Here is an 11541-nt window from a genome sequence, read left to right as displayed (position 1 = left end):
AAGGGAGTGCAAAATGTCTCTATACAAGGAATAATTGGCAGTTAAAATAAGGTTGCTAAGTACAACGTTGTTTTGAGGTGCCTAGGTCATGTGATCAAAGGGATATTTAATTTTAAGTGTTTTTTTATAAATATATATATTTTTTATTTTTATTTATTTAATCGTTTTATGAGAAAACCAGTGTGCAACATGCCGCTCTATGTGAGGAATAATTGACAGTTGAAATTAGGTTGCTAAATGACGCGGTTGAGGAGCTATTGCAATTTGAATATTGTGATCATGCACTTTGTTGCTGGTCCCTAACTATTAGCAATCACGTCAAATCCGAACCTAGTTCAATAATCCCACGGCACCGCTGACTTTTGATTATGAAACTAGGGTCGGAATCGGTCAAATAAAACCTGTGCAATGCTGTACACCTTTTTTATTTTATAAAGAGCCTAACCTGAGTTATGTAGGTCAAGTCGTTTGCGAGCTATTGAAATTTAAAGGTCCGAATGCCTGGCCAACATCGAATCTCAAATCAATTTTACCACGGTGCCACACCTTGGCAAAACCAGCGCAGCACAACAACAGTTTACCAGTCACGGCAGGGCTCAAATTAACAAACTGAATTTGTGGGGGAGAAAAAAAGACAAACAACATCACAGTGGATTATGACAATTTCGGAAGTATTTTGTGTGATAATAAATAGGGACGTCTCTGCGCAGCCTATCGGATTCCAGGATGAAATATGCATCCAGATGAAAAGACTGCAGTCCTTTCGCTAATCCTTGTCTATCCTTCTTATCTCGGGACTCATAGCAGTCTGATCGCTATGGGACAGCGAAGCCGTGGGACAAAACCGTGCAGATGATATTTCGGTAAATGACAAACGCAGGTCTGTTTGGCTTCAGTGGGTGCTGACTAGGTGCATGCAGGCTAGCTGTGCAGTGCATGCATAAAAGTGGGCCAAAATGTTCCTCGCATTCCTCCTGGGACTCTACCTGGCGACAGGTGCGCCACCCTCCTCGGTGAACGCGTGCCCGTCACAGTGCAGCTGTTTTTTTCACAACCTAAGTGATGGATCTATGGCCAGGTGAGTAGAAGAAACTAATGACAAAACCAACCAATGTATCGTTTTATGTGCATGTTTTTATTTGTTTGTGCAGACGCATTCCGTTTAATTTAAGATATTTTTCTCGCACGATTACAGATGTTGGACCTTCACTGCGAAATCAGCATGTGGACAAAGTAAATTATTGGGAGTGCATGATGTCCAATTTTATTTAATGCAGGATTATCTTGCAAAGGCACATTGACCAACTCTCTATCTCTGACAATCTCTCTGAGTTGAGTTTCCAGTGAGAGTGTTAGGCCTACATGTAGGCTTTTGAATTAATTTACTATAATTGGCACATAGCTTGTATTAAATAACTCATATGAAAACCCAATTTGACATTTCACATAAATAATTCACACCAAAAATGTCAGTTTCTTTTTACAAAAAGACAGTTAAAAAAATAATCATATTTGTGTTCCTTTCCTCCCACATTTTTTTAAACAACATAAGCCTAGGTTTAACACATCCCGTTGTTTCCTCAGGAGCGTAATTTGCAATGACCCCGAGATCTCCATTGTGCCTGCCAGTTTCCCCGTGGACACGTCCAAGCTGCGAATCGAGAAAACAGCCATCCATCGGATCCCGAGCGAAGCCTTCAGCTACCTCCCCAATCTGGAGTTCCTCTGGATGTCCTTCAATGTGCTGTCCTCTCTCAAGCCGGACAGTTTCCGTGGGATGCTAAATCTGGAGGAGCTGCGACTGGACGGGAATGCCCTCACCACCTTCCCCTGGGAGTCTCTTATGGATATGTCCAGCCTCACGCTGCTCGACTTGCACAACAACCAGTTGACCTCAGTTCCCGCAGACGCCACAATTTATTTAAAAAACCTGACCTACCTGGATCTGTCCAGCAACAACCTTCTGACTGTTCCGGCCGAGGTGCTCGCCACCTGGCTAACGGTTAAACCTGTGCAGGGCCCAGAGAACTCCAAAATGATACTTGGTAAGGGAGAGAGATTTTTTAACCTTTTTTTCACTTTTTTTTTCCTTTTTTTCCTCACAATTTACCAGGTGATCGCATGTACCATTGAGATACTCTCATTTACAAAGGAGATGTGGCTAGAAGGCAGCCCTAATATAAAACCAGAAGACAATCATACATTCAGATCAGGCATGTTTTCCATCATAAAAAATTGCTTAATTAAAGTAAGCTACATCTTTTTCAGTCACTCAGAGTTGTTGGTTGAAAAATCCCTTGAAATGGAAAAAAAAGATACTGTATACAAACGAATGTGTAATATGTTGCCAAATCCTCTGAAAAAGTCAACATGATATGAGTGTTGTGAAATCACTCCCTAAATCTCAATTTAACCATCATCGTCGCCGTCGTCATTATCGTTGTCATCATCATTGTCATCATCGTTGGCCAGCAGCATACCAACCTGCATACCACTGCTGGCTTGCGTCTATAGCTAAGCATGGTTGGACCTAGTTGGTCCCTGGATGGGAGACCAGATGCAGCTGGTAAGTGGTGTTGGAGGGCCAGTAGGAGGTACTCTTTCCGCTGGTCCAAAAAAATATTCTAATACCCTAGGGCAGTGATTGGTAGCATTGCCCTGTGTAGGGTGTTGTCTTTCGAATGGGATGTTAAACTGGTGTCCTGACTTTCTTTTGTCTCTAAAGATCCCATGGCACTCATTGTAAGAGTAGGGTTGTTAGCTATGGTGTCCTGGCAAAATTTCCAAACTGGCCAACTAATCATCCCCAGCTTCCATTTGGCTCATTCATCTCCCCTGTAACTATTCCCCAGGTTGTTCCTGTAAATGAGAATGTGTTCTCAGTCAACTTACCGGTCCTAAAAACACTTGAGATAAAAAAAAGGGCTACATTTTAGTCACTCAGAGTTGTTTGAAAAATCCCTTAAAATTGAGAAAAAAAGAGACAGACAAATACAGACATTTGTGTGCTAAGTTCCCAAATCTTCTGAAAAAGCCAACACGATCTGAATATTGTTCAGTCACTGCTTAAATCCCAATTTAACCATCATCGTCGCCGTCGTCATTATCGTTGTCATCATCACCACACCCGTCATTCTAGTTTATTTTAGAATGTAAGTAATCCTCACACAGACATCCACAGCAGTCATCTGTAGCCATGCAGTAAAGCTGTGTAACCAGAAAGACACTGGTTCCTTTCATTCACGATGTGTTTGTAAACTGACCAGGCCAAGGAGTTTTTCATGACCTAACCAGGAAAAACTCTGGGCCTTTCTTATAACGTGTCCCCCACTTCATACTGTAACTCTTACGTTCTCCCCTCTCCTCTGACCCCACCAATCCCCATTGGTATCCTTTTTTATTTTATTCATCACAGAATTCAGAGTTCAATTTTATTTTGCCATGTGACTTAATGAGTTGACCTTGAACCATCCAGGTCTCCATGACAACCCCTGGGTGTGTGACTGCCGCCTGTATGACCTGGTCCAGTTCCAGAAGTTGCCAACGCTCTCTGTGGCATTAATCGACACACGCCTTCGCTGTGCCGCTCCCGAGAGCCTGTCAGGTGTTCTGTTCAGCGACGCCGAGCTGCGGAAGTGCCAGGCGCCACGCGTCCATACAGCGGTGGCGCACGTCCGCAGCGCCGTGGGAAACAACGTGCTGCTGCGCTGCGGGACCATTGGCGTTCCCAGCCCGGATCTGGCCTGGCGCAGGGCGGAAGGGAAAGCCCTGAACGGGACAGGTGAGTCAGCAAGGGATTTGTGTATGTTTGCTTCTCTTCCTTTCTCTCTCTGTCTGTGTGACTGTAACACTTCAGCTCCACTATAACTCTTTAGCTTCACTATACACGTCGCATTTCTTTGCCATCAGCGTCGTACCAATGTGCTGTTCTACCTGCTGCACAGAGCGCGTTGTTTTGAGAGGGGAGAGGAGCAGAGGGGACGAGCATATTTATTATATTTTCTACTGTACTGTACCATATCCATCGATTATGCATAACTACAATAGATTTTGTCCAGTTTTTCTCAAATACTCATTAAATTGTTGCTGGTGTTTGTACTAAATTATCCTCCAATTACACAAGTTGCTCTTGTTTACATTGTGAACCAAGCTAATCAATTTAGCTAGCTAGCTAGTAGTCCTAGCTTCTTGACTTCATAAATCTTACTAAAATAAGCAGTGATGCATACTGCCCTATAAAGGCAAAACGCAGTAAAAACCGAGAGAAATGGCTTTAAGCTTTTTTTGCTAGCCAGCCAAATATGTTGTAGGTAGTTAAGTGATAATGCACTAATGTATCATCTTATTATGAAGTCATTTTTATGCATATCAACTTAAAATGATCCACACACAAGTGCACGGTTGCGAAGAAGGCGAGACAGCACCATTTCCCCCTCAGGAGGTTAAAAAGGTTTTGCAGCTGAACCATTGAGAGCATTTTTTTCCTGCTGCACCTATGCTTGGTATGGCAATAGCACCGCCCTCGATCACATGGTGCTACAGAGGGTGGTGCGGACAGCCCAGTACATCACTAGGGTTGAACTCCCTGCTATCCAGGGAAGTCTGCTTCTGGACGGCAACCGGTACCGGTGCATCAAGTCTGAGACCAAAAGGCTCCTGAACAGCTTCTATCCCCAAGCCATAAGACTACTAAATGGCTAACTAAATAGTGAACAACTGGCTACATGGACGGTCTGAGTTGACCCTTGTATTTTTTATTTATTTTTGCTCTGTCTCTATACACACTCATAGGGCCCTACACACTCACATAAACTGACACAACAACACACACAGACAAACACTCACTCCATCATTAGCTTACACACACATAATATTCACATACATTTATACTGACTCACATACAATCATCATATACACTGCTGCTACTTTGTTTATCATATATCATTGTCGTGACTATCATTAAAGGGAAGACTGTTATATTATCAAATCAATTCTCTATGTGTAATTATTATGTGATTAAACTAATCATGTACACATTAATTAACTAGGAGGTCAGGGCACCATGGGAAAATGTTGTTTAAAGAGTTATTTCCCGAATTTAACTCTCTTCAGATATTTTCATATCTTATCGATTACAGATTATTAATGTATTATTACCTCATCAGTCATTCTGAAAGTCGTAATTTCCTGTAGTCTGCACGAACCCTACTTTATTGATGAATCAGCGATACACAAATTGGCTCAATTATTTATTTACTAACTAATTAAACAATTACAGAATACACAAATACACACTAACATTATACAGTAAGTAGTCTCTCGAAGACTAACAGAACAGTTTGGTTATAACACGGTGGAGAATTCAGAGAGAGGAGGGGGAGGAAAAGGGAGACAAAGTAGTTACTCTATCGGACTATGGGAGGCTACGCTCATGAAAATAAAAAGTCTTAAGCACTCTAATAACCACTCATTCGGAAAAAGGAATGCAATTTATATATTCACGATTGAGCTGTCCTTGATCGTCCAAATCCTTTGGTCACAGAGATGTTAGGTGTACGACTCTGGTTCGGCCACCAGAGATCAACATATCCTTAGGTAGAGCTCCTGCTCATGGTGGTGGTAAGAATGGATACTTCGACGTAACCTGTACAGTAGTTCTTTGAGTTAATCTCGTTAGAATGCTTCAGTGGTTGTTGGTGTCCTTGTCCTAACCTACGTACGTTTTCAGCTGCAGACTGGTAACGCGATGTCTAGGATTTGCTTCTTCTGTAGTGATTGATAGTTTGAGTTTATAACCATTTTGCAACATTTGGCTTACACCTCAGTCTGCTTGATCTATAGAGTGGTAACCATTTCAATGTGGGGACCAGTGTCCTCACGTTCTCTAGTCTTGTCCTTTGGTAGAGTTGTAATTTTAAACCATTTTGCAACATCCGGCTCACGTCTTAGTCTGCGTGGTCTATAGATAGAGTGATAGATTTCTTAACCATTTGTAACGTATTCAGCTGGCGCTACACGCGCAGTTGAAGTCGGAAGTTTAAATACACCTTAGCCAAATACATTTAAACTCCGTTTTTCACAATTCCTGACATTTAATCCTAGTAAAAATTCCCTGTCTTAGGTCAGTTAGGATCACCACTTTGTTTTAAGAATGTGAAATGTCAGAATAATAGTTGAGCGAATGATTTATTTCAGCTTTTATTTCATTCATCACATTCCCAGTGGGTCAGAAGTTTACATACACTCAATTAGTAATTGGTAGCATTGCCATTAAATTGTTTAACTTGGGTCAAACGTTTCGAATAGCCTTCCATAAGCTTCCCACAATAAGTTGGGTGAATTTTGGCCCATTCCTCCTGACATAATGATGGTCAAAATGGCCAAACAGTTCTATTTTTGTTTCATCAGACCAGAGGTCATTTATCCAAAAAATACGATCTTTGACCCCATGTGCAGTTGCAAACTGTGGTCTGGCTTTTTTATGGTGGTTTTGGAGCAGTGGCTTCTTCCTTGCTGAGCGGCCTTTCAGGTTATGACGATATAGGACTCGTTTTACTGTGGATATAAATTATTCTCTTCCTGTTTCCTCCAGCATCTTCACAAGGTCCTTTGCTGTTGTTCTGGGATTGATTTGCACTTTTCGCACCAAAGTACGTTCATCTCTAGGAGACGGAATGCGTCTCCTTCCTGAGCAGTATGACGGTTGCGTGGTCCCATGGTGTTTATAATTGCGTACTATTGTTTGTACAGATGAACATGGTACCTTCAGGCATTTGTAAATTTCTCCCAAGAATGAACCAGACTTATGGAGGTCTACAATATTTACCTGAGGTCTTGGCTGATATCTTTTCATTTTCCCATGATGTCAAGCAATGAGGCACTGAGTTTGAAGGTAGGCCTTGAAATACATCCACAGGTACACCTCCAATTGACTCAAATGATGTAAATTAGCCTAACAGAAGCTTCTAAAGCTATGCTGTCATTTTCTGGAATTTGCCAAGCTGTTTAAATGCACAGTCAACTTAGTCTATGTAAACTTCTGACCCACTGGAATCTCCCAACTTATTGGGGAAGCTTGTGGGAGGCTACCCAAGACGTTTGACTCAAGTTAAACAATTTAATGGCAATGCTACCAAATACTTATTGAGTGTATGTAAACTTTTGACCCACTTTTGACCAAACTTTTGATGAAAGAAATAAAAGCTGAAATAAATCATTCTCTCTACTATTATTCTGACATTTCATATTCTTAAAATAAAGTGGTGATCCTAACTGACCTAAGACAGGGAATTTGTACTAGGATTAAATGTCAGGAATTGTGAAAACTGAGTTTAAATGTATTTGGCTAAGGTGTATGTAAACTTCTGACTTCAACTGTACATGCAACAGTAATTCTTGCACTTTTAACAATGATTTCACATGAAGAACATTTCACATGATACACCTAAAGTTGGAAGAACAGAATCATCTAGAATGTCATTGTATGCTGTAGTGTTAAGATTTCCTTTCACTGGAACTAATGAATAACAGCCCCAGACCATTATTCCTCCTCCACCAAACATTACAGTTGGCAATATGCATTCGGGCAGGTAGCTTTCTCCTGGTATCCGCCAAACCCAGATTTGTTTGTCAGACTGCCAGATGGTGAAGCATGATTCATCACTCCAGAGAATGTGTTTCCACTGCTACAAAGTCTAATGGCGGCGAGCTTTACATCACTCCAGCCGACACTTGGCATTGCACATGGTGATTTTAGGCTTCTGTGCAGCAGCTGGGCCATGGAAACCCATTTCATTAAGCTCCTGACGAGCAGTTCTTGTGCTGACATTGCTTCCATAGGCAGTTTGGTACTCGGTAGTGAGTGTTGCAACTGAGGACAGATGATTTTAAAGCGCTACACTCTTCAGCATTCGCCGGTCCCATTCTGTGAGCTTGTGTGGCCTACCAATTCACGGCTGAGCCATTGTTGCTCCTAGATGTTTCCACTTCACAATAACAGTTTACAGTTGACCGTGACAGCTCTAGCAGGGCAGAAATTTGACGAACTACCTTGTTGGAAAGGTGGCATCCTATGACAGTGCCACATTGAAAGTCACTGAGTTCTGCAGTACAGGCCATTTTACTGCCAGTGTTTGTCTATGGAAATTGCATGGCTGTGAACTCGATTTTATACACCTGTCAGCAACGGGTGAGGCTGAAATAGCCAAATCCACTCATTTTGAATACTTCTGGCCATGTAGTGTATGTTAGCTTTGTGTTCAGTTAGAATTATAGACCTTTCAAACATTATCAGCAAGTGACTTGATGCCTACTGTGCCAAAGCAATTTAGAGTTGTTGAACGGGAGTGACGCTGACGAGTGTGTTAACACAGTATAACGGTAATATTATCCAAATGACGCTTTAACAACCACCATGTGATTCAGTGCAATAGGCCTATTACATACTTCAAAATATCAGAATTAGTAAAAAAAAAAAAAAGGTTATGCATTCCAACATATTAGGCAAGAATTAAGAGAATGAAAAGTGACCGTGTTAGGCGCAAATTATATCAACTGTTTTACCATTGCAACATTCCACATTCACTGTGGTTGTCTGAAGAGTGCTATAGAGTTCACAGCTGGCAATGCCGTTATTCCCCATTATTTGGGGCTCCCGAGTGGCACAGCGGTATAAGGCACTGCATCTAAGGCACTGCACAGAGAGGCTGCTGCCTACATACAGACTTGAAATAATTGGCCACATTAATAAATGGAACAGTAGTCACTTTAATAGTGCCACTTTAATAATCTTTACATATCTTGCATTACTCATCTCATATGTATATACTGTATTATTTACTATCTATTGCATCTTAGCCTATGCCGCTCTGCCATTGCTCATCCATATATTTATATATTCTTATTCCATTCCTTTACTTAGATTTGTGTGTATTAGGTATTTGTTGTGGAATTGTTAGATATTACTTGTTAGATATTGCTCCACTGTCGGAACTAGAAGCACAAGCATTTTGCTACACTCACAATAACATCTGCTAACCATGTGTATGTGACCAATACAATTTGATTTGATCTCAGTGCTAGATCCCAGTGCTGTCACTAAAGACCCTGATTTGATCCCGGGCTGTATCATGATTGGGAGTCCCATAGGGCGGCGCACAATCTGCCTAGCGTTGGCGGGTTAGGGGAGGGTTTGACCGGGGTAGGCCGTCATTGTAAAATAAGAATTTGTTTTCAACTGACTTGCCTAGTTAAATAAAGGTAAAAAAATAAATACAAATTGCAACAATGTCAATGAGCATCATCACTATCTTTCCTTTGTAGTACCTTAAACTGTCGTGATTACCAGCTGAGATAAACTAACAAATTCATATTATTCAAAGTTTGTCTTAACAGGTTTTAACAGGATTCCTAGGACCTTTTCTGAGACGCTTTGTGGATATGGCCCCTGCATTAAAAAACACTTTCAATGGGAATCTCCCTTGTCTTTGTATTACTTTTTAGTATTTAATTTTTTTTACTCTGACTAATAGTGTGTCCATGTCTCTTCTCTTGCTCTACAGTCCAGCAGGAGAACTCCAAGGAAGGCATTATCTGGTCCATCCTCAGTGTCCCAGCCGTGTCCTACCGTGACTCAGGGAAGTATGTCTGCAAGGCCACTAACTACGCCGGAAATGCAGAGACCATCATCTCCCTGGTTGTCTCCGACGCTCCCCCAAAACCCGACAATAACAACAAACAAACCAGCGTGGTTGCCGCTACTGTAAAAAAAAACAAAGTCAACAAACCCAATGGGATGGGGAAGGCCGCATACCAGGAGAAACTGGTGGATAAGTTAGTGGTTCCCACCCCCAACCCTCCACCCCCACCTGCTGTTGTGGACTCCAGCCCTAAGCCTGAAGGTGTGGTAGTGGGAAGTGTGGCAGATAGAGCCACCCCTGGACCAGCCAAGTTGCCCGGTCCAGACGGACTCCTGGAGCTGGAGAAGACCAACCTGAGCAACCTGGCCCAGGCCCAGTATGACCCGGACCGGATAGTTCGCTCGGTCAAGGTGTTAGGCGACACGGAGAACACCATCACCCTGAACTGGCGGGCACCCAAGGCCAAGAACACCACGGCCTTCAGTGTGCTCTATGCCGTCTTCGGAGAGCGAGACATGCGCAAGATCAACGTGGCGGCAGGTCAGAATCGGGTCTTCATCGAGGGCCTGGTGCCCAAGACTAAGTACATTGCCTGTGTGTGCGTCCGGGGCCTGATCCCCAAGAAGGAGCAGTGTGTCATCTTCTCCACTGACGAGGCGGCCAGTGCCGCTGGCACCCAGAAGCTCATCAACGTCATCGTGATTACCGTGGCTTGTGTCATTGCTGTGCCACTCACCGTCATTGTCTGCTGTGGCGCGCTCAAGAGGCGCATCCAGAAGATGTGGGGCAAGAAGTCCAAGGACATCCAGGACTCGTATGTGACTTTTGAGACGCTGTCCCCCGGAACCAAGGCTAAAGGGTTGGAGGGTGAGTACCTGACCAGACTCAACCCTGAGGAGTCCAACCGGCTGCTGTCGGCCCGATCCAGTCTGGACTCGGAGGCCACGGCTAAGATAGAGGGTCAGCCCAACGAGTACTTTTGCTGACTTCATGCTCCAGCTCCCTCCCCATGCCATCTCCCACACTCGCACCCTCTGGTTCAACACATCTCCACACACACACCTCCTCTACAGCATAGCCCCAGACACACACCTCCTCTACAGCCTAGCCCCAGACACACACATCATCCCCATCATAGCCCCAAACACACACATCATCCCCATCATAGCCACACACACACACCTCATCTTCATCATAGCCCCACACACACACCCCATCTTCATCATAGCCCCACACACACATCTCATCCTCACCATTGCTCCACACACACTCCTCACCCTCACCATAGCCCCATACACAAACCTCGTCCCCACACACGTAATCCTTTCTCTCAGCCTCACCAAAGCCACCCACACACATCCTATACTCTCCCTCACTCTCAGCACAGTCCTACACACACATCTCATCTTCACCATAGCCCCAGACACACACATCGTCCTCACCCCTACCACAGTCCCTTACACAAACCTCACCCTCTCCCTAAGTTTCACCACAGCCCCACACACACACCTTGTCGAAATGCTCATCACAGTCCAACACACATATCTGGTTGTCTCCCTTTCTCTCACCGTGTTCCCCCCCACACCCACAGGGCACAGGACTCTCCCCCACCTCTCCCACCATGTTGGGCGCCACCACATCGGGGGTTCTATGAGGGGACGCTTGGACGATGCACCATCATGGAAATATCCGTGTAAAGGAGTTTTGTCATTTTTATCCTTAATTTTTTTACATCTAAAATGTTTAGTATTTCAACAGAGAGAATTTTAATGATGTAATGTGTTTTTACACTTCTGGGGTCTATCAGTCTATCAGTTGTAAATGAGCCCTACAGATAGTATTTCATTTAAATACATTTATCATAGTTAAGTTATCAAGTAAAAGTCTGAAAGAAGGACACCTG

The 11541-nt window shown here is 43.3% G+C and overlaps 1 protein-coding gene across 1 annotated transcript; it reads left to right on the top strand.

Annotated features, from left to right (window-relative positions):
• Positions 1-475: 475 nt before the first annotated feature.
• LOC115162946 (leucine-rich repeat, immunoglobulin-like domain and transmembrane domain-containing protein 1) lies at positions 476-10811 on the top strand. Its single transcript, XM_029714493.1, has 4 exons — positions 476-1078; positions 1585-2045; positions 3476-3781; positions 9561-10811. The coding sequence occupies exons 1-4, from the start codon at positions 957-959 to the stop codon at positions 10622-10624; spliced, it is 1953 nt and encodes a 650-aa protein (XP_029570353.1). The 5' UTR covers positions 476-956; the 3' UTR covers positions 10625-10811.
• Positions 10812-11541: the final 730 nt, after the last annotated feature.

This window comes from Salmo trutta, chromosome 2 (genome assembly GCF_901001165.1).
Source record: "Salmo trutta chromosome 2, fSalTru1.1, whole genome shotgun sequence".
NCBI lineage: Eukaryota > Metazoa > Chordata > Actinopteri > Salmoniformes > Salmonidae > Salmo > Salmo trutta.
Note: the sequence above shows the minus strand (reverse complement) of the source record. Positions and strands in the feature narration are given on the sequence as shown.

Excerpts from the sequence above, each read along its gene's own strand:
- LOC115162946 (XM_029714493.1), top strand. The coding sequence starts at position 957 with ATGTTCCTCGCATTCCTCCTGGGACTCTACCTGGCGACAGGTGCGCCA. Across the intron at positions 1,079-1,584 it reads AGTGATGGATCTATGGCCAG|GAGCGTAATTTGCAATGACC; the intron begins GTGAGTAGAAGA and ends TTGTTTCCTCAG. Across the intron at positions 2,046-3,475 it reads GAACTCCAAAATGATACTTG|GTCTCCATGACAACCCCTGG; the intron begins GTAAGGGAGAGA and ends TGAACCATCCAG.